Source organism: Bombina bombina, chromosome 9 (genome assembly GCF_027579735.1).
Source record: "Bombina bombina isolate aBomBom1 chromosome 9, aBomBom1.pri, whole genome shotgun sequence".
Taxonomy (NCBI): domain Eukaryota; kingdom Metazoa; phylum Chordata; class Amphibia; order Anura; family Bombinatoridae; genus Bombina; species Bombina bombina.
Window position 1 is genome coordinate 160,409,151 of NC_069507.1, and position 24,347 is coordinate 160,433,497.

At 39.6% G+C, this 24,347-nt stretch overlaps 1 protein-coding gene across 1 annotated transcript in view; it reads left to right on the forward strand.

Annotated features, from left to right (window-relative positions):
• The window catches only part of ARL3 (ADP ribosylation factor like GTPase 3), a 135,718-nt gene that overhangs the window by 56,248 nt on the left and 55,123 nt on the right, over positions 1 to 24,347 (forward strand). Inside the window, exons 5-6 of the mRNA XM_053692949.1 lie at positions 2,900 to 2,950; positions 16,788 to 16,973. Of these exons, the coding sequence (XP_053548924.1) occupies positions 2,900 to 2,950; positions 16,788 to 16,973 (237 nt within the window). The remainder of the gene's footprint in view (positions 1 to 2,899; positions 2,951 to 16,787; positions 16,974 to 24,347) is intronic.

Consider the following 24,347-nt stretch of genomic DNA (forward strand, 5'->3'; position numbering starts at 1 on the left):
GCTCGATTCCATTTGAGAGCTCTGCAATTATGCATGCTCAGACAATGGAGACCATTCAGATCTGTCTCAGAGGATAGATCTAGACCAGTCGACAGACTGTCTCCCGTGGTGGCTTTCTCAGGACCATCTGTCTCAGGGCACATGCTTCCGGAGACCTTCCTGGGTGATTGTGACCATGAACGCCAGCCTGATAGGCTGGGGAGCAGTCTGGGACTCGTTATAGGTGCAGGGACTATGGACTCGGGAGGAGTCTGCTCTCCCCATAAACATCTTAGGGTTGAGAGCGATTTACAATGCTCTGATGGCTTGACCTAAATTGTCTTTAGCCCGGTTTATCAGTTTTCAGTTGGACAACATTACCTTAGAGGCTTATATCAACCACCAGGGAGGAACTCAGTGTTCGTTTGCCATGAAGGAGGTGGCACGGAATATTCAGTGGGCGGAAGCTCACAATTGTCTATCTGCCATTCACATTCCTGGAGTGGACAACTGGGAAGCGGATATCCTGAGCAGACAGACATTTCATCCCGGGGAGTGGGCTCTCCATCCGGAGGTGTTCTCCAGGTTAACCCTCAATTGGGGGTGCCAGAGTTGGGTCTGATGATGTCTTGGCAGAACGCCAAGCTTCCAAGGTACAGTTCAAGGTCAAGAGAACCTCAGGCTGCTCTGATAGATACTCTGGCGGTTCCTTGGGATTTCGTGCTATCATACCCGTTTCCTCCGTTTGCACTCCTTCCACGAGTTATTGCTCGTATCAAACAAGAGAGAGCATGCTTGGAGATTGAATGCTTAGTTCTGTCTAAGCGTGGATTTTATGAGTCGGTCATTGAGACCATGATCCAGGCTCGCAAGCCTGTTACTCGAAAAATTTACCATAAGTTATGGCGTAAATACCTTTTATTAGTGTGAATCCAAGGGCTACTCTTGGAATAGGGTCAGGATTCATAGAATGTTGTCTTTTCTCCAGGACGGTCTGGAGAAAGGGTTGTCAGACAGTTCTCTGAAAGAACTCTGTTACACAAGCATCTTTTTGTCAGGCCCTGGTCAGAATCATGCCTGTGTTTAAACCTGTTTCTCCTCCTTGGAGCCTTAATCTTGTTCTTAAAGTTTGGCAGCAGGCTCCGTTTGAGCCAATACATTCCATAGATATTAGGTTGCTATCTTGGAAGGTTTTGTTTCTTATTGCTATCTCTTCTCAGAGTTTCTGAACTCTCGGCTTTGCAGTGTGATTCGCCTTACCTTATCTTTCATGCTAAATTGGGGTTTCTTCCTAAAGTGGTTTTGGATAGAAATATTAAAGGGACAGTCTAGTCCAAAATAAACTTTCATGATTCAGATAGAGAATGTAATTTTAAACAATTTTCAAATTTTCGTTTATCACCAATTTTGCTTTGTTCTCTTGGTATTCTTTGTTGTAAGGTAAACCTAGGAAGTTCATATGCTAATTTCTAAGCCCTTGAAGGCCGTCTCTTCTCTCAGGGCATTTTGACATTTTTTACCACTAGAGGGTGTTCGTTCATGTGTGTTATATAGATAACACTGTGCTCACGCACGTGGAGTTCAGGTGAGCCAGCTCTGTGTGACTAAAATGGATGTCTGTCAAAAGAACTGAAATAAGGGGGCAGTTTGCAGAGGATTAGATACAAGGTAATCACAGAGGTAAAAAGTGTATTTATATAACACTGCTGGTTGTGCAAAACTAGGGAATGGGTAATAAAGGGATTATCTATCTTTTTAAACAATATAAATTGTGGTTTAGACTGTCCCTTTAATCTGGAAATTGTTGTTCCTCCTCTCTGTCCCAATCCTTCGTCTCATAAAGAACGTCTATTGCACATCTTGGATGTTGTGCGTGCTCTAAAATTCTACCTACAGGCGACTAAGGATTTTCGCCAGTCTTCTGCCCTGTTTATTTGTTTCTCAGGAAAGTGTAAGGTTCAGAAGGATACTTCTATTTCTCTTTCCCTCTGGTTGAAAAGTATGATTCGTTTTGCTTATGAGACTGCTGGACAGCAGCCTCCTGAGAGAATTACAGCTCATTCCACTTGTGCTGTCTCCTCTTCTTGGTCTTTCAAAAATGAAGCTTCTGTGGAACAAATTTGCAAGGCTGCAACTTGGTCCTCTCTGCATACTTTTTTCCAAATTTGATACTTTTACCTCGGCTGAGGCCTCTTTTGGGAGAAAGGTTCTTCTTCAAGCGGTGGTGACTTCTGTTTAGGTCTGCCTGTCTTGTTCTCCCTCCCTGTTCATTCGGTGTCCTCTAGCTTGGGTATTCAATTCCCACTAGTAATTGAATGACGTTGTGGACTCTCCATATCTTAGGAAAGAAAACAAAATTTATGCTTGCCTGATGCATTTCTTTCTTTCCGTATATGGAGAGTCCACAACCCCACCCTTTATTAAGACAGTTATTTTTGACTAAACCTCATGCACCTCTACACCTTTTTGTTTTATTCCTTTTCCCTTTGGTCGAATGACTGTGGATTATGGGTAGGGGAGTACACTTAACAGCTTTGCTGTGGTGCTCTGTGCCTTCTCCTGCTGGCCAGGAATGATATTCCCATTAGTAATTGAATGACGTTGTGGACTCTCCATATCCGGAAGAAAAAAAAAATTATCAGGTAAGCATACATTTTGTTTTTTAAAATGCTAGTGAATTTTTTTTTTTTTTTTTAATGCTGAATCAGAAACAAAAAGCAAGGATGTTCTTGGTTTTAATTGACTACTCTGATTTCCTTACTCCCAAATGTCACCATTTTGTTGTTTAAATGTAATTTCTTTTTTTCTTGCTACACATTTGGGGACATGCTCACATAACAAATTTGGAACAAATGGCTGGTGTACACAGAACATGCCATTTTTTTCCCCCTAACATCACTATTGTTTTGATTTTCTGTAGATCTATGTGATTGACAGTGCTGACAGGAAGAGATTTGAAGAAACAGGTCAGGTTAGTATTATGATTGCATGCTTTTTGTTTAAAGTATATATCCATAAGATTCAGTAATCTAACTGGAAACATGACTGATTTTTAAACTGAATTTATAACAGCATAATACAAACAAGTTTATCAGCAAGTGCTTGTTTGTAGTAGCACGTGGGTCTATGAAAAAGCTTTACCTAGTAAGTCTTGGCTAAATTTGGGAATTGCTATATTATGTTACTGACACATTAGCAGTTTGCTAAATTGCCATTAAAGGGACAGTAAATTATTTTTTTATTAGCAATTTAATGCATACTTAATTGGGATATTAAACACTAAATAAATGCTTGATAGAATGATGCATTCAAAGTAAAGATTAGTCAGAGAATAACATGTAGATGTATTTTTTAAAGTTTCATTAGCTGTTTAAATATTGACAAAATAAGTGTAAAGTTTTAGTGTCTATAAAACAATGGGAGCTGCTATGTTGTAACTTAGGTTACCTTCTCTGCTGTGGCCAATTAGGGAAAGTAAAAACAGGTCACTAGAGTGTGCAGCCAATGGCTGTGTGGAACATAAGTGTTTTGCACTTCCATTTCTAACAGGAAGTGAAAAGCTCACAATTTCAGAATGGAGTTGCCAGAAAAGGGGACAAAATAAAAAATCAAAGTATATTGCAGAGGTTTTTCATATATACGATTTATCATTTTATATTACCATCTAAATGTGTTTAATGTCCCTTTAAAGTAATGGTTAACTATCCCCTTAATCTAAAATAAACAATCTGGATCTGTTGTTTTTTATAGAGTTTTATTCATCAGTTGTAATGAAGATGCGCTATAAACTTAACTTTTAATAAAGCTATGAAATTCCACGCTCCGCCGCCCACTTTAAAATTCAATTTCTAGAACAGTTCAAACCTTTAGCTCTAGCTACAACAGAAGGTGCCTAAAGTCCAGAGCGCTGAAAAATTAACTTTTGAAGTGGGCGGCGGAGTGCAGGGTATTTTAATTTCATATCTATAGTAAAAAGGAAGTTATAGCACATCTTCTTTACAACTGATGAATTAAGCTCCATTTAAAATATCACTAACATTCTGGATCTGTTTTTATAAAAGGGGAGAGTTTACCATCACTTTAACAGTACCTAAATGCTATACATGTTGTTGGCTTTTTAAATACAAGTTTAGCCCCATGCTCTGAGTGTTAATCATCTATTGTAAATGAAGCTGTATGCGCAGTATGTTTCTCTTGTTAAGTGTATCCAGTCCAAGGATCATCCATTACTTGTGGGATATTCTCCTTCCCAACAGGAAGTTGCAAGAGGATCACCCACAGCAGAGCTGCTATATAGCTCCTCCCCTCACTGCCATATCCAGTCATTCTCTTGCAACTCTCAACTAAGATGGAGGTCGTAAGAGGACTGTGGTGTTTTATACTTAGTTTATTTCTTCAATCAAAAGTTTGTTATTTTTAAATGGTACCGGAGTGTACTGTTTATCTCAGGCAGTATTTAGAAGAAGAATCTGCCTGCGTTTTCTATGATCTTAGCAGAAGTAACGAAGATCCTTTGCTGTTCTCACATATTCTGAGGAGTGAGGTAACTTTAGAGGGGGAATAGCGTGCAGGTTTTCCTGCAATAAGGTATGTGCAGTTAAAATATTTTTCTAGGGATGGAATTTGCTAGAAAATGCTGCTGATACCGAAGTAATGTAAGTAAAGCCTTAAATGCAGTGATAGCGACTGGTATCAGGCTTATTAATAGAGATACATACTCTTATAAAAGTGTATTTTAAAACGTTTGCTGGCATGTTTAATCATTTTTTACATATGTTTGGTGATAAAACTTATTGGGGCCTAGTTTTTTCCACATGGCTGGCTTGAATTTTGCCTAGAAACAGTTCCCTGAGGCTTCCCACTGTTGTAATATGAGTGGGAGGGGCCTATTTTGGCTTTTTTTGCACAGCAAAAATTACAGACACAGACATCCAGCTTCTTCCTGCATGATCCAGGACTTCTCTGAAGGGCTCAAAAGACTTCAAAAGTCGTATTGAGGGAGGTAAAAAGCCACAGTAGAGCTGTGGCAGTTGTTGTGACTGTTTAAAAAACGTTTTTGTCATTTGTTATTCTGTTTTTGGTATTAAGGGGTTAATCATCCATTTGCAAGTGGGTGCAATGCTCTGCTAACTTATTACATACACTGTAAAAATGTTGTTAGTGTAACTGCATTTTTTCACTGTTATTTCAAAATTTGGGAAAATTTGTGTTTCTTAAAGGCGCAGTAACGTTTTTTATATTGCTTGTAAACTTGTTTTAAAGTGTTTTCCAAGCTTGCTAGTCTCATTGCTAGTCTGTCTAAACATGTCTGACACAGAGGAACCTACTTGTTCATTATGTTTGAAAGCCATGGTGGAGCCCCATAGGAGAATGTGTACTAAATGTATTGATTTCACCTTAAACAGTAAAGATCAGTCTTTATCTATAAAATAATTATCACCAGAGGGTTCTGTCGAGGGGGAAGTTATGCCGACTAACTCTCCCCACGTGTCAGACCCTTCGCCTCCCGCTCAGGGGATGCACGCTAATATGGCGCCAATTACATCAGGGACGCCCATAGCAATTACCTTGCAGGACATGGCTGCAATCATGAATAATACCCTGTCAGAGGTATTATCTAGATTGCCTGAATTAAGAGGCAAGCGCGATAGCTCTGGGGTTAGGAGAGATACAGAGCGCGCAAATGCTGTTAGAGCCATGTCTGATACTGCGTCACAGTATGCAGAACATGAGGACGGAGAGCTTCAGTCTGTGGGTGACATCTCTGACTCGGGGAAACCTGATTCAGAAATTTCTAATTTTAAATTTAAGCTTGAGAACCTCCGTGTATTGCTTGGGGAGGTATTAGCTGCTCTGAATGACTGTAACACAGTTGCAATTCCAGAGAAATTGTGTAGGCTGGATAGATACTATGCGGTGCCGGTGTGTACTGACGTTTTTCCTATACCTAAAAGGCTTACAGAAATTATTAGCAAGGAGTGGGATAGACCCGGTGTGCCCTTTTCCCCACCTCCTATATGTAGAAAAATGTTTCCAATAGACGGCACTACACGGGACTTATGGCAGACGGTCCCTAAGGTGGAGGGAGCAGTTTCTACTTTAGCAAAGCGTACCACTATCCCGGTTGAGGACAGTTGTGCTTTTTCAGATCCAATGGATAAAAAATTGGAGGGTTACCTTAAGAAAATGTTTATTCAACAAGGTTTTATTTTACAGCCCCTTGCATGCATTGCGTCTGTCCCCGCTGCGGCGGCATTCTGGTTTGAGGCCCTGGAAGAGGCCATCCAGACAGCTCCATTGAATGAAATTATTGACAAGCTTAGAACGCTTAAGCTAGCTAACTCATTTGTTTCTGATGCCATTGTTCATTTGACTAAACTAACGGCTAAGAATTCCGGATTCGCCATCCAGGCGCGTAGGGCTCTATGGCTTAAATCCTGGTCAGCTGACGTGACTTCAAAGTCTAAATTACTCAACATTCCTTTCAAGGGGCAGACCTTATTCAGGCCTGGCTTGAAGGAAATTATTGCTGACATTACTGGAGGCAAGGGTCATACCCTTCCTCAGGACAGGGCCAAATCAAAGGCCAAACAGTCTAATTTTCGTGCCTTTTGAAATTTCAAGGCAGGAGCAGCATCAACTTCCTCCGCTTCAAAACAAGAGGGAACTGTTGCTCATTCCAGACAGGCCTGGAAACCTAACCAGTCCTGGAGCAAGGGCAAGCAGGCCAGGAAGCCTGCTGCTGCCCCCAAGACAGCATGAAGGAATGGCCCCCTATTCGGAAACGGATCTAGTGGGGGGCAGACTTTCTCTCTTCGCCCAGGCGTGGGCAAGAGATGTTCAGGATCCCTGGGCGTTGGAGATCATATCTCAGGGATATCTTCTGGACTTCAAAGCTTCTCCTCCACAAGGGAGATTTCATCTTGCAAGGTTATCATCAAACCAGATAAAGAAAGAGGCATTCCTAAGCTGTGTGCAAGACCTCCTAGTAATGGGAGTGATCCATCCAGTTCCGCGGACGGAACATGGACAGGGATTTTATTCAAATCTGTTTGTGGTTCCCAAGAAAGAGGGAACCTTCAGACCAATCTTGGATCTAAAGATCTTAAACAAATTCCTCAGAGTTCCATCATTTAAAATGGAAACTATTCGGACCATCCTACCCATGATCCAAGAGGGTCAGTACATGACCACAGTGGACTTAAAGGATGCCTACCTTCACATACCGATTCACAAAGATCATCATCTGTTCGTAAGGTTTGCCTTTCTAGACAGGCATTCCCAATTGTAGCTCTTCCCTTGGGGTTGGCCACTGCCCCGAGAATTTTTACAAAGGTTCTGGGCTCACTTCTGGCGGTTCTAAGACCGCGAGGCATAGCGGTGGCTCCGTATCTAGACGACATCCTGATACAGGCGTCAAGCTTTCAAATTGCCAAGTCTCATACAGAGATAGTTCTGGCATTTCTGAGGTCGCATGGGTGGAAAGTGAACGTGGAAAAGAGTTCTCTATCACCACTCACAAGAGTCTCCTTCCTAGGGACTCTTATAGATTCTGTAGAGATGAAAATTTACCTGACGGAGTCCAGGTTATCAAAACTTCTAAATGCTTGCCGTGTCCTTCATTCCATTCCACGCCCGTCAGTGGCTCAGTGCATGGAAGTAATCGGCTTAATGGTAGCGGCAATGGACATAGTGCCATTTGCGCGCCTGCATCTCAGACCGCTGCAATTATGCATGCTAAGTCAGTGGAATGGGGATTACTCAGATTTGTCCCCTCTACTAAATCTTTATCAAGAGACCAGAGATTCTCTTCTCTGGTGGCTTTCTCGGGTCCATCTGTCCAAGGGTATGACCTTTCGCAGGCCAGATTGGACGATTGTAACAACAGATGCCAGCCTTCTAGGTTGGGGCGCAGTCTGGAACTCCCTGAAGGCTCAGGGATCGTGGACTGAATAAATATTCTGGAGTTAAGAGCAATATTCAATGCTCTTCTAGCTTGGCCTCAGTTAGCAACACTGAGGTTCATCAGATTTCAGTCGGACAACATCACGACTGTGGCTTACATCAACCATCAAGGGGGAACCAGGAGTTCCCTAGCGATGTTAGAAGTCTCAATGATAATTCGCTGGGCAGAGTCTCACTCTTGCCACCTGTCAGCGATCCACATCCCAGGCGTAGAGAACTGGGAGGCGGATTTTCTAAGTCGTCAGACTTTTCATCCAGAGGAGTGGGAACTCCATCCGGAGGTGTTTGCTCAACTGGTCCATCGTTGGGGCAAACCAGAACTGGATCTCATGGCGTCTCGCCAGAACGCCAAGCTTCCTTGTTACGGATCCAGGTCCAGGGACCCGGGAGCAACGCTGATAGATGCTCTAGCAGCTCCTTGGTTCTTCAACCTGGCCTATGTGTTTCCACCGTTTCCTCTGCTCCCTCGACTGATTGCCAAAATCAAACAGGAGAGAGCATCAGTGATTCTGATAGCGCCTGCATGGCCACGCAGGTCCTGGTATGCAGACCTAGTGGACATGTCATCTCTTCCACCATTGACTCTGCCTCTGAGGCAGGACCTTCTAATACAAGGTCCTTTCAATCATCCAAATCTACTTTCTCTGAGACTGACTGCATGGAGAGTGAACGCTTGATTCTATCAAGGCGTGGCTTCTCCGAGTCAGTCATTGATACCTTAATACAGGCTCGGAAGCCTGTCACCAGGAAAATCTACCATAAGATATGGCGTAAATATCTTTATTGGTGTGAATCCAAGAGTTACTCATGGAATAAGGTTAGGATTCCTAGGATATTGTCCTTTCTCCAAGAGGGTTTGGACAAAGGCTTATCAGCTAGTTCTTTAAAAGGACAGATCTCTGCTCTGTCTATTCTTTTGCACAAGCGTCTGGCAGAAGTTCCAGACGTCCAGGCACTTTGTCAGGCTTTGGTTAGGATTAAGCCTGTGTTTAAAACTGTTGCTCCCCGTGGAGCTTAAACTTGGTTCTTAAAGTTCTTCAGGGAGTTCCGTTTGAACCCCTTCATTCCATTGATATTAAACTTTTATCTTGGAAAGTTCTGTTTTTGATGGCTATTTCCTCGGCTCGACGAGTCTCTGAGTTATCTGCCTTACATTGTGATTCTCCTTATCTGATTTTTCATTCAGACAAGGTAGTTCTGCGTACCAAATCTGGGTTTTTACCTAAAGTGGTTTCTAACAGGAATATCAATCAAGAGATTGTTGTTCCATTATTGTGTCCTGATCCTTCTTCAAAGAAGGAACGTCTTTTGCATAATCTGGACGTAGTCCGTGCCTTGAAGTTTTACTTACAAGCTTCTAAAGATTTTCGTCAAACATCTGCCCTGTTTGTCGTTTACTCTGGACAGAGGAGAGGTCAAAAAGCTTCGGCAACCTCTCTCTCCTTTTGGCTTAGGAGCATAATACGCTTAGCCTATGAGACTGCTGGACAGCAGCCCCCTGAAAGGATTACAGCTCATTCTACTAGAGCTGTGGCTTCCACCTGGGCCTTTAAAAATGAGGCCTCTGTTGAACAGATTTGCAAGGCTGCGACTTGGTCTTCGCTTCACACCTTTTCAAAATTTTACAAATTTGACACTTTTGCTTCTTTGGAGGCTGTTTTTGGGAGAAAGGTTCTACAGGCAGTGGTTCCTTCCGTTTAAGTTCCTGCCTTGTCCCTCCCATCATCCGTGTACTTTAGCTTTGGTATTGGTATCCCACAAGTATTGGATGATCTGTGGACTGGATACACTTAACAAGAGAAAACATATTTATGCTTACCTGATAAATTTATTTCTCTTGTAGTGTATTCAGTCCACAGCCCGCCCTGTCCTTTTTAAGGCAGGTCTAAATTTTAATTAAACTACAGTCACCACTGCACCCTATGGTTTCTCCTTTCTCCTCTTGTTTCGGTCGAATGACTGGATATGGCAGTGAGGGGAGGAGCTATATAGCAGCTCTGCTGTGGGTGATCCTCTTGCAACTTCCTGTTGGGAAGGAGAATATCCCACAAGTAATGGATGATCCGTGGACTGGATACACTACAAGAGAAATAAATGTATCAGGTAAGCATAAATTATGTTTTTTCAGTAGTAAAAGATGCAGAAGCATATCTGATATGTTTTTTATGTACCATATCATATGGCTCCAAATTGGGTGTGCTTACCAGCCTTCTAGAAAACCTAAAAATAGCTTGATGCTATGGGCGCCATATTAGTAAATTAACGCACAACCTTGGGGTGCCTAACTTGTATTAAACCAACAGTTTGCTCTTTTTAATATTATGACATTTAGGTACTGCAATATTTGTAGTTCAGTGATTGTAAAATATGTACCGTTCCTTTTAAGAATATGTTCTTTTTGAGTACCATTTTAATATATACGTTTTCATAGTTTTTTTATAACCTCCTATTGAGTTCTTGGTAGTTTTATTAAACATTTACAATAGGCTTCTTTATTTTGGTCTTAAAGGAGCCATAAATATCCCAAATTTTCTTTTTTTGATTCAGACAGAGCGTACAATTCTAAAAAAGCTTGCAATTTACTTCTATTATCAAATTTGCTTCATTGCCATGGTATTTTTCTGTTGAAGACATGCCTTGTAGGTGTCTGCAGCACTACATGGTAGAAAATAGTTCTGCCACCTAGTGTTCTTGCAAATGTATAACATTCTTGTAAAACTGCTGTCTTTATAGTGCTCCAGCCATGTGAACGCTCCTGAGCTTATTTCCTTGCATTTTAACTTAAGATAACGGGAGAACAAAAAAATATTGATAATAGAAGTAAATTATAAAGTTGTTCAATATTGTATGCTTTATCTAAATCATGAAAGAAATATTTTGGGTTTCATGTCCCTTTATGACTTTTATTTTCCTTAGTATCACCTGTACTTATGCCCATATGCTTGAATGACTAAACACTGGTGATGAAGATTATTTGAAAGTATAAAACTGCAGAAGGAACTGTCATTTTTACCTATAAAACTATGTAGAGTAAAAATATTTGATTTCAAATAGGCCGTAAATCTATCATTATTCAATATATTTTACTTACAAAAATAATAATGAAAACAAATGTTTTTGAATTCTTGGAAATGAAGGTTAATAGCCCACATCACTGAATCTCCTTAGATGATTTTGACAATGTGCACGGCTCAGTGTGCCAGCCCAGTTTTGTTAAAATTTGTATGGCTCAGTGTGCCAGCCCAGTTTTGTTAAAATTTGTATGGCTCAGTGTGCCAGCCCAGTTTTGTTAAAATTTGCACAGTTCAGTGTGCCAGCCCACTTTTGTTAAAATGTGCACGGCTCAGTGTGCCAGCCCACTTTTGTTAAAATGTGCACGGCTCAGTGTGCCAGCCCACTTTTGTTAAAATGTGCACGGCTCAGTGTGCCAGCCCACTTTTATTAAAATGTGCACGGCTCAGTGTGCCAGCCCACTTTTATTAAAATGTGCACGGCTCAGTGTGCCAGCCCACTTTTGTTAAAATGTGCACGGCTCAGTGTGCCAGCCCACTTTTGTTAAAATGTGCACAGCTCAGTGTGCCAGCCCACTTTTGTTAAAATGTGCACGGCTCAGTGTGCCAGCCCACTTTTATTAAAATGTGCACGGCTCTCTGTGCCAGCCCACTTTTATTAAAATGTGCACGGCTCAGTGTGCCAGCCCACTTTTATTAAAATGTGCACGGCTCAGTGTGCCAGCCCACTTTTGTTAAAATGTGCACGGCTCAGTGTGCCAGCCCACTTTTGTTAAAATGTGCACGGCTCAGTGTGCCAGCCCACTTTTGTTATAATTTGCATTTTATACAAGTGGAATCATGCAAACGCGTAGACAGAGGAGGGCTACCGCTAATCGTAAATGGCATCGTATAGCCCATGAAAAGACAAGCAAAACTTAGAAAGACAGTCAAAAACTGATTATTAGAGCACCATAACACAGCTACTTCTGATTTTATTTTTACATTGGATATTAAAAAAAAAAATGTTTTTTTTGGAGACTTTTACATATTGATTTAAGGGGCTTTTATTGTAATTATACCAGTTATTTGTCCCACATTAACTGCATGCCCTTGCAAGATGTAACGTTATGCTGTATCAGGAGAACTTGGCATCAGTCCTAAAAGGACATCTGCTTCAATCCTACAGAGCTTGGGTATCCTGTGTTTATGTGCATAAAAATGTCTTCGCACACATTCTTGTTTTTAATCGATGACACATTTCATTGTTTTTTTTTTTCTTCCATATTTAGCCACTGCATCATTTTACAAGTTTCCTTTACATAATTATATTATATATTACCTACTAGATCAGCACCTTTACATGGCCTCACTGCTCATTTCAGCATGTGCGAAGATGCTGTTTGGTGTGTAAACCCTTGAGTAAGCACCAAACAGGTTATACCTATCTATTAAAATTGGTACTGGGGTGTAAAACATAATCTCAGAGTTAATGTAAACTAAAGGGAACTTTTTTTTATATGTTGGTAATCAAGTGTTGTTGCAATGCAAAAATTACAGGTACTAATGTAATGTTTACTTACGCTAGCTAACTATCACCTCGATTACGAGTTTTGCGTTAGAGGCTGTGCGGTGCTAACGAGCAGTTTTGTCTCACCGCTCACTTACCTATAGCGCTGGTATTACGAGTTTTCAGAAACCCGGCGTTGAAAGAAAAGAAGTGAGCGTTGAGCAAAATTTTGCTCATTACTGCACTCCAATACCAGCGCTGCTTAAGTCAGCGTTGAGCTGGTCGTACGTGCTTGTGCACGATTTCCCCATAGGTATCAACGGGGAGAGCTATCTGAAAAAAAGCCTAACACCTGCAAAAAAGCAGCCTAAAACTCCTTAACGCAGCCTCCTTGATTCCTATGGGGAAATAAGTTATGTCTACACCTAACACCCTAACATGAACCCTGAGTCTAAACACCCCTAATCTTACACTTATTAACCCTAATCTGCCGCCCCCGACATCGCCGACACCTACATTATAATTATTAACCCCTAATCTGCCGCTCCGGGCACCGCCGCCACCTACATTATATGTATTAACCCCTAATCTGCTGCTCTCAACATCGCCGACACCTACATACTATTTATTAACTCCTAATCTGCCGCCCCCAATGTCGCCGCAACCTACCTACATTTATTAACCCCTAATCTGCCGCTCCCAACATCGCCACCACCATACTAAATTTATTAACCCCTAAACAGAAGTCTAACCCTAATACCCCCTAACTTAAATATAATTTAAATAAATCTAAATAAAATTACTATCATTAGCTAAATTATTCCTATTTAAAACTAAATACTTGCCTATAAAATAAACCCTAAGCTAGCTACAATATAACTAATAGTTACATTGTATCTAGCTTAGGGTTTATTTTTATTTTACAGGCAAGTTTGTATTTATTTTAACTAGGTACAATAGTTATTAAATAGTTATTAACTATTTACTAACTACCTAGCTAAAAGAAATACAAATTTACCTGTAAAATAAAACCTAACCTAAGTTACAATAACACCTAACACTACACTATAATTAAATAAATTAACTAAATTAAATACAATTACCTAAATTAAATTAGCTAAAGTACAAAAACAAACAAACACTAAATTATTGAAAATAATAAACAAATTACAGATATTTAAACTAATTACACCTAATCTAATAGCCCTATTAAAATGAAAAAAGCCCCCCCAAAATAAAAAAAAAACCCTAGCCTAAACTACCAATATCCCTTAAAAGGGCCTTTTGCTGGGCATTGCCCCAAAGTAATCAGCTCTTTTACCTAAAAAAAAAATACAAACAATCCCCCCCCAACAGTAAAACCCACACAACCAACCCCTCAAGTAAAATACTATCTAAAAAATACCTAAGCTCCCCATTGCCCTGAAAAGGGCATTTGGATGGGCATTGCCCTTAAAAGGGCAGTTAGCTCTATTGCAGCCCAAAGTCCCTAACCCAAAAATAAAACCCACCCAATACACCCTTAAAAAAACCTACCACTAACCCCCTGAAGATCGACTTACCGGGAGACGTGTTCATCCAAGCCGGGCAAAGTGGTCCTCCAGACAGGCAGAAGTCTTCATCCAGACGTCATCTTCTATCTTCATCCATCTGGCGCGGAGCGGGTCCATCTCCAAGACATCCGATGCGGAGCATCCTCTTCATCCAGAGTCTTCTTACTGATTGAAGGTACCTTTAAGTGACGTCATCCAAAATGGCGTCCCTTAGATTCTGATTGGCTAATAGAAGTCTATCAGCCAATTGGAATTAAGGTAGAAAAAATCCTATTGGCTGATGCAATCAGCCAATTAGATTGAAGTTCAATCCTATTGGCTGATCCAATCAGCCAATAGGATTGAGCTTGCATTCTATTGGCTGTTCCAATCAGCCAATTAGATTGAAGTTCAATCCTATTGGCTGATCAGCCAATCGGAATCTAAGTGAAGCCATCTTGGATGACGTCACTTAAAGGAACCGTCATTTAGTAAGAAGACGTCGATTGAAGAGGATGCTCCACGCCGGATGGATGAAGATAGAAGATGCCGTCTGAATGAAGACTTCTGCCCATCTGGAGGACCACTTTGCCCGGCTTGGATGAAGACTTCTCCCGGTAAGTCGATCTTCAAGGGGTTAGTTTTAGGTTTTTTTAAGGGTGTATTGGGTGGGTTTTATTTTTAGGTTAGGGCTTTGGACCGCAAAAGAGCTAACTGCCCTTTTCAGGGCAATGGGGATCTTAGGTTTTTTAGATAGTATTTTATTTAGGGGGGTTGGTTGTGTGGGTGGTGGGTTTTTCTGTTGGGGGGGTTGTTTGTATTATTTTTTTTCAGGTAAAAGGGCTGATTACTTTAGGGCAATGTCCCGCAAAAGGCCCTTTTAAGGGCTATTGGTAGTTTAGTTTAGGCTAGGGTATTTTTTATTTTGGGGGGGCTTTTTTATTTTGGGGGGCTATTAGATTAGGTGTAATTAGTTTAAATATCTTGTAATTTGTTTATTATTTTCTGTAATTTAGTGGGGGGGGTTGTACTTTAGCTAATTTAATTTATTTAATTGTATTTAATTTAGGTAATTTATTTAATTATAGTGTAGTGTTAGTATAACTTAGGTTAGGTTTAATTTTACAGGTACTTTTGTATTTATTTTAGCTAGATTGTTATTAAATAGTTAATAACTATTTAGTAACTATTCTACCTAGTTAAAATAAATACAAACTTGCCTGTAAAATAAAAATAAACCCTAAGCTAGATACAATGTAACTATTAGTTATATTGTAGCTAGTTTAGGGTTTATTTTACAGGTAAGTATTTAGTTTTAAATAGGAATTATTTAGTTAATGATAGGAATTTTATTTAGACTTATTTAAATTATATTTAAGTTAGGGGGTGTTAGGGTTAGACTTGGATTTAGGGGTTAATAACTTTAATATAGTGGCGGCGTTGGGGGCGGCAGATTAGGGGTTAATAAATGTAGGTAGGTGGTGTCGATGTTAGGGACGGCAGATTAGGGGTTAATAATATTTAACTAATGTTTGCGAGGCGGGAGTGCGGTGGTTTAGGGGTAAATGTTTATTATAGTGGTGGCGACGTTGGGGGCGGCAGATTAGGGGTTCATAAATATAATGTAGGTGTCGGCGATGTTGGGGGCAGCAGATAAGGGTTCATAAATATAATGTAGGTGGCGGCGGTGGTGTCTGGAGCGGCGGATTAGGGGTTAATAATTTTATTTTAGTGTTTGCGATGCGGTAGGGCCTCGGTTTAGGGGTTAATAGGTAGTTTATGGGTTTTAGTGTACTTTTTAGCACTTCAGTTATGAGTTTTATGTTACGGCGTTATACCATAAAACTCTTAACTACTGACTTTTAAATGCGTTAGGACTCTTGACAGGGTAGGATGTACAGTTCACTTTTTGGCCTCCCAGGACAGACTCGTAATATTAGTGCTATGGAAGTCCCATAGAAAAAAGACTTTACAAAGTTTACGTAAATGTCGTTTTGCGGTGACCCTAAACCTTCAAGATTCGTAATACCAGCAGGCGTTAAAAAAGCAGCATTAGGCTGAAAAAGCAGCGTTAAGAGGTTATAACGCACAACTCGTAATCTAGCCGTATGTGTTTAATCCATGCAGAAGGGCTAAACAAATAGGTCTAAATGCAAATAATCAGCTCCCAAGCAGGACATGGAGCGGTGATTGGTGAGTCTTACAACTGGTGATCCCGATTGGCTCACTGGCAGTTTCTTTCTTTCTGCAAAGCTTACAGCTCCTAAGTAATCCTTTTACCTATGTGTTTAACCCCTTTGCACATATAATTTGCTAGGGTCAGTACTGCAAAAGTTATATGATGTAAGGAATTAGAACATGTCACTTTGAGTAAAATGTCACTTTAAGTGTAGATCATTGAGTGTTCTTGGTATTTCAGCCTAAGCTATCTGAGAAGCATTCATCTGCCAAGCCTGTCCATCTGAGCCATAAAAATCATACATTTAAACTAGAAAACACAGATCCTATATTTTACTTGACCGAACAGCTGTATTCCATCTCCACTCTCAATTTCTTTTTCATCAGCTATATTATATAGACAGAAAGGTTTGTAATTCATTCTGTATGTGGGCTTAGTATAAGAGTGAAAAGAATTCTGTGGCCCTTTTTTAGGGCATGAGGTCCTCATAAGGATAATTTGTGCCTACCAATAGCCTAAGGCTTAGGTTACATATGACTATCGTATAGCTATTCCAAAGCATTACACTGTGTCAGTAGTTTGTCTGTGTAAGTGATTAACTAGCTGTTTTCTGACTTCTTTTTGCATTGAAGGAGTTGGCAGAACTTTTGGATGAGGAGAAGCTCAGTGGAGTCCCTGTGCTCATCTTTGCTAATAAACAAGATTTATTAACTGCTGCCCCAGCTTCAGAAATTGCAGAGGGCCTTAATCTGCACACAATTCGTGATAGAGTTTGGCAAATTCAGTCATGTTCAGCCCTCACAGGAGAGGGAGTACAAGTAAGTTACTAGATCTGTTGTTGTTTGCTTATAACACCACAGTAATGCTGGTCTCAGTATTAGTGTACAAAACACTATTACCATTTAGTGCATATAAAAATACGTTTATTAAAAAAAATACATTAATCGTTTATGCAAATATTATTACACTACTGAAATAAACAAATGTTCATTTTCAATTTTAATAACATACTACACATTATTACTCCAAGTATTTAAAATAATATTTTGCACTGTAAAGATTGATTTATTTTTCCTTTGGTATAAAGGCCTTTAAATACATACACAACTGCATTCATTACTTTTGGGATATCAGAACCTAGACACCCAAGCCAAAGGCTTCAAATACCTTCCCCACTTCCCTAATCCCCCAATCATTCTTTGCCTTTCGTCACATGAGGTTGGCAGAGAAGTGTCAGAAGTTAGAGAGAGTCTCTTATGGAGGGTAGTACTCTTCGAAATGGGACTGGAGTTTTAAGTAATCCTATCAGCCTCTCAGTGAGAGCATGGATGAAGGTTAGAGTCCGGAGATGCAGGGAGAGTCTTTCTGCGAAACCATCCCGACTCATATTAACAGCTCCTTGGCAATCAGCGTTGACGAGTTTCACTGCCTGCCTTTATTCATTCAAGTCCATGTCAGAAGCAAGGCTACTATCTGTCACACTTGAAGGACCGTGTCCCTGTTCACAGCGCAGATTCCGGTAAGATCGTTTCATTTTATTTCGTTATGTGAATGTAATGGTAACGAGAGAAGGTAGGGTCACAGTGGGACTCCTTTTATCTTAAAATAGGAATCATGGGTTAATATCTCCTGAGGGGGGTTATTGAACAAGGGGGACTTTAATCATGTTTGTTATGTGGTTCTATCTTCTAATGCGTAGTACTACTTAGGCTCATGGTTTTTCGGAACATAACGGCCTTATCAATTGGTGCGTTCTCTTTAGATTTGCACGCTCTTTTTGTGACTGGCACGGTGTACCTCGTGACCGGTTGCGTTTGTATTTCTCCAACATTGGTGTGTCCGGTCCACGGCGTCATCCTTACTTGTGGGGATATTCTCTTCCCCAACAGGAAATGGCAAAGAGTCCCAGCAAAGCTGGTCACATGATCCCTCCTAGGCTCCGCCCACCCCAGTCATTCTCTTTGCCGTTGCACAGGCAACATCTCCACGGAGATGGTTAAGAGTTTTTTTGGTGTTTAAATGTAGTTTTTATTCTTCTATCAAGTGTTTGTTATTTTAAAATAGTGCTGGTATGTACTATTTACTCTGAAACAGAATAGGATGAAGATTTCTTTTCTCCTGTTAAGTGTAGTCAGTCCATGGGTCATCCATTACTTATGGAATATTTCTCTTCCTAACAGGAAACTGCAAGAGAATTACCCAGCAGAGCTTGCTATATAGCTCCTCCCCTCACCTATCATACTCAGTCATTCTCTTGCAGCCTAACTGAAAAGGAAGCTGTGAGAGATCTGTGGTGTTTTTTTAACTTAGTTTATTTCTACAATCAAAAGTTTGTTATTTTTAAATGGCACCGGAGTGTGCTGTTTATTCTCAGGCAGCATTAGAAGAAGAATCTGCCTGGGTTTCTTTCTATGGTCTTAGCAGACGTAACTAAGATCCACTGGCTGTTTCTCATCTGAGGCGTGAGGTAACTTCAGAGAAGGGGAATAGCATGCAGGGCTCCCCTGCAACAAATGAGGTATGCGCAGTAATTTATTTTCTGAGGAATGGAATTGACTGAGAAAATACTGCTGATACCATTGTAAAGTAAGTTCAGCCTTAAATGCAGCGATAGCGACTGGTATCAGGCTGATGTGTGTGTGTGTGCATTGAATGTATTTTCTAAGGAATGGAATTGACTCTGAAAATACTGTAAATACTGAAATAATGTATGAGCCTTAACTGCAGTAAAAGCGACTGGTAGCAGGCTTGTAAATAATAATACATAACTTTTAAATGTATGTTTAAAACGTTTTACTGGCTTGTTAATCGTTTTTGTGAGGTACTTGGTGATAAAACTTATTAGGGCATGATTTTTACCACATGGCCATTTTTGTTTTCTGCATAGAAACAGTTTCTGAGCTTCCCCACTGTTGTAATATGAGTGGGAGGGGCCTATTTTAGCGCTTTTTTTACACAGTAAAAATTCAGTCACAATCTGTCTACTTCATCCTCCATGATCCAGATCGTCTCTAGAGAGCTCAGGGGTCTTCAAAATCCATTTTGAGGGATGTAATCAGTCACAGTAGTCCTGTGACAGTGTATTTGACTGTGAGAAAAACGTTAATTATATAATTGTTATCCGTTTTTGGGTACTAAGGGGTTAATCATCCATTTGCTGGTGGGTGCAATCCTTTGCTAACTTAATACATTTACTGTGAAAATTTGGTTGCTATAACTATTTTTGATCATTGTTATTTCAACTGTGTTAGTTTTTCTGTGCTTCTTAAAGGCACAGTAACGTTTTTTATATTGCTTGTAAATTAATTTTGAAAAGTATTTGCAAGTTTGCTAGTCTCATTGCTAGTTTGTTTAAACATGTCTGACTCAGATGAATCTCCTTGTTCACTATGTTTAAAGGCCAATGTGGAGCCCAATAGAAATTTGTGCAATCAATGTATAGATGTCACTTTAAATAAAAGTCAAACTTTATATGTTAAGAAATTATCACCAGACAACGAGGGGGAAGTTATGCCGACTAACTCTCCTCACGTGTCAGTACCTTCGCCTCCCGCTCAGGAGGTGCGTGATATTGTGGCGCCAAGTACATCAGGGTGGCCCATACAAATCACTTTGCAAGACATGGCTACTGTTATGACAGAAGTACTGTCTAAATTGCCAGAATTAAGAGGTAAGCGCGATCACTCTGGAGTTAGAACAGAGCGCGCTGATAATGGTAGAGCCATGTCTGATACATAGAAACATAGAAACATAGAAACATAGATATTGACGGCAGATAAGAGCCATAGGCCCAGCAAGTCTGCCCCACCTTACCTAACAGTATAAACTTATCTAGTTCGTAGGATAGCCCTATGCTTGTCCCATGCATTTTTAAAGTCCCCCACAGTGTTTGTTGCTACTACCTCTTGAGGAAGTTTATTCCATAAATCAATCACTCTTTCTGTAAAGAAGTGCTTCCTCAAATTACTCCTGAATCTACTACCCTTTAGCTTGAGCTCATGACCCCTTGTTCTTGAATTTTCCATTTTATGTAAAATACCCACAGCCTCAGTTTTACTAAACCCTTTAATGTACTTGAAAGTTGCTATCATATCACCTCTTTCCCTTCTCTCCTCTAAGCTATACATATTTAGGTCATTGAGCCTATCCTGGTAAGTTTTATTTTTTAGACCATGTACCATTTTGGTAGCCCTCCTTTGCACAGATTCAAGTTTGTTAATATCCTTCTGAAGATATGGCCTCCAGAACTGCACACAATACTCAAGATGAGGCCTAACTAATGATCTATAAAGTGGCATAAGAACCTTACTATTTCTGCTGCAAATACCTCTACCAATACATCCAAGCATTCTGCTAGCCTTACTCGCTGCCTTACTACATTGTTTACTAAGTTTTAAATCATCTGAAATAATAATTCCCAAGTCCTGTTCCTCGTCTGTAACAGTCAGTAAAGTGTCATTGAGTCTGTAATTAACATTTGGATTTTTCTTCCCTAAATGCATTATTTTACACTTTGCTGTGTTAAACTTTAGATCCCAGTCGTTTGTCCAATCCTCCAATTGTTGTATATCACTTCTCATTTTGTCTACCCCCCCTGGAACATCCACTCTGTTGCAAATTTTTGTATCATCTGCAAAGAGACATACTTTCCCCTGTAGCCCTTTGCTGATATCGCAGATAAATATGTTAAACAAAACAGGCCCCAGAACTGACCCCTGAGGAACACCACTAGTAACAGCCCCCTCTGCTGAATGAACTCCATTTACTAAGACACTTTGTTTTCTGTCCTTAAGCCAGCATTCCACCCAGTTCACAATTTTTGAATCTAGACCAAGGAGATATAGTTTGTGAATAAGTTTATTGTGTGGGACGGTGTCAAATGCTTTGCTGAAATCTAGATATGCTACATCAACTGCTCCTCCCTTGTCTAATACTTTTGTTACATAATCAAAGAAGTCAATTAGATTAGTCTGACATGATCTCCCTGAAGTAAAACCATGCTGATTTTGGTCCTCTAAATTGTTTGTCTTTATGTAAGTCATAATTCTTTCCTTTAAGAGGCTTTCCATTAATTTCCCTACTACTGAAGTTAAACTAACTGGCCTGTAGTTGCCAGATTCTTCTCTACTGCCCTTTTTATGAAGAGGTATTACATTTGCTATTCTCCAATCATCTGGGACAGCTCCTGTTAATAGTGACTGATTAAACAGATCAGTTAATGGGACAGTTAGCACTGAACGAAGTTCTTTTAAAACCCTTGGATGAATATTATCAGGACCCACTGCCTTTGTAACATTTATTTTTGATAATGCTAACAAAACCTCATCCTCTGTAAAAAGATTACTGTTAAGCTTGTTTCTATTTTGCATAGCATCCCTTAATGTAGACATTGTATCTTCACAATCTTTAGTGAAAACAGAACAGAAGTAATCATTGAGACAGTCTGCAATCTGCTTATCTCCTTCTATTATTCTACCATCAACTGATTTCAATTTTACTATTCCTACCTTATTTTTTCTTCTTTCACTGATATATCTAAAGAATGTTTTGTCCCCATGTTTTACTGACTGTGCTATCTTCTCTTCTGCATCAGCTTTAACCTTCCTAATTAACTGCTTAGTCTTTTTTTGTTGGAGTCTCCATATTTTCATATCATCATCTGCTTGTGTGTGTCTGTAATTTTTATAAGCTATCTTTTTTGTCTTTACAGCATGTGCTACTTCTTTGGAAAACCAAATTGGTTTCCGCTTTCTTTTACTTTTACAGACATGTCTAATACAGTGTGCGGTTGCATCTAAAATGGCACCTTTCACAAATTCCCACTGTTCTTGAACCCCTGTAATAAGATTTTTCCCCTTTAAATAGTTTTTTAGGTATTCTCCCATTAATGAAAAATCTGCCGTCCTAAAGTCTAAAACTTTTGTTTTAGTCTGGGTGTACAGTTCCTGAACATGAATACTAAACCAAACAGATTGATGATCACTGGATCCTAAGTTCTCACCTACAGACACATCTGAAACTGTATCACTGTTTGTAAGTATTAGATCTAATATAGCTTCCTTACGAGTTGGTTCCTTGACTAATTGTTCAAGTGATTCCCCTAGCAGAGATTCAAGAATATACCTGCTTCTAGCCGATCTAGCAGAAGGAATCTTCCAGTCTATATCTGGCAAATTAAAGTCCCCCAGTACTATAACCTTACCCTTCATGGTCATTTTGGTTATTTCATCTAATAACAGATTGTCCAGTTTTTCATCCTGCAATGGAGGCCTATATACAACCCCTATTCTAAAAACATTTTTATCTCCAATTTCCAAAGTCACCCAAATACTTTCCACCTCATCATTTGTTCCTACAATTTCAGTAACCTTTATATTTTCATTTACATACAAAGCAACTCCTCCACCTTTCTTTCCTACTCTGTTCTTTTTAAATAACCTGTATCCAGGTATGACTATGTCCCAGTCATGCAAATCATTGTACCATGTTTCTGTTATAGCTACTAAATCCAAGTTGTCCCTAGTCATTATTGAAATGAGTTCAGGTAATTTATTTCCTAAGCTGCGAGCATTTGTGCTCATGGCACGAAGAATTTTTCTACTAGAATTTCTAGAATTGTTACTTGGACTAACAGTTTTGGCATGCTGTGGGGGGCAGGTGGATATATTAATGCTACCCCCCTTTATTAGTTTAAATGATTTCTAATAAAGTATTTGAACTCCTCTCCCAGATACTCTGTTCCTTTAGCATCCAAATGCAAGCCATCTCTCCTAAATAACCTAGTATCTTTCCAAACAGAGCTATAATGGCCAATAAAACCAAATCCTCGTTCCCTGCACCACTTATCTAACCAAGAATTAAATGTTGTTATCCGCTCCATCTTTCCTGCTTCCTGGTCATACACAGGTAAAATAGCAGAAAATGATAGAGTTGATGCCACAGTCTCTAAATGATTACCTAGGTCACAAAACTCTTTCTGAACAGCAGCAACATGATTACTAGCCAGATCATTTGTTCCTAAATGAACAATCACATCCAACTCACTTCCCTTTCCTGCTGCCTTAACAATTCTCAAAATACGATTCCTATCCCTGTGAGCAGTAGCTCCTGGAAGACATCTAACCTCCCTTGTTTCTCCTTTACTTTCACCTAAATACACATTCCTCAAAATAGAGTCACCCACTAACAGTCTTTTTCTCAAAAACACATCTGCAGTTCTTTCCTGTGTTATGTTACCTGGAGAATCAGGTGCCAATAGATTTAAATTACCTGTTACAGCTTCAGAGGGCTCAGAAACAGCAATCTCCTCATCACAAGTGTATTCGGCAAGAGCAGCATAGGAGTTTTGCAATGGCAGAGGTTGTGGGCAATGCTTCTGGTCTACTGTTCTAATTCTTCCAGAGCCTACAGTGATCCATCTGCCTCTCCTTGCTGATCTCTGGGGTAGAGGGGCTTCTTTCTGAGGCAGCTTTGTAGAGGTAACAGGTATGTTACTTACCTTAGCTTGAAGTTTAGCTATTTCCTCCCTTAACAGGGAAAACTGCTTACAAACAGGACAGCCCCTAAATCTCCAAAAAGTAGAACGATTAAAAAGTGCAAAACACCCATTGCACTGTATCTGAGACATTTTAAACTATGAAACACTTTAACAATAAGAAAAATATAAGTATTATTTTCTACTGAATAAGCCTGAATAACCCTGAATAACTCCTGAAATAACTCAAATATCCTTATGTATTTAATCCTTTTGTAGTTTGATCTCTTTGCTAAGAAGCAGAGCTAAACAGATCTCTTTAAATACCCTCAGAAAGATAGGGTGGGGTCCCTCCTAATTGCTCACCTATGCAAACAATCTAATTGTTATCTAATTGCAATACTAAAAACCAGAATACAAAAGAATGTAAATTAACTCAAACCTTTAACTATTCAATTTCTGTAGTGAAACTAATTCACAGTTCAGGTCTACCACCTTTAACTATTCAATTTCTGTAGTGAAACTAATTCACAGTTCAGGTCTACCACCTATAAAAAAACAAAATATAAAGTTAATAGAAATACAAAATATATTATCTGAAAGTACAAACTATTCAAGTAACAACAATTTAAAAGAGAAATGTTATATACCTTTCTGAAATAACTCAAATATCCTTATGTATTTAATCCTTTTGTAGTTTGATCTCTTTGCTAAGAAG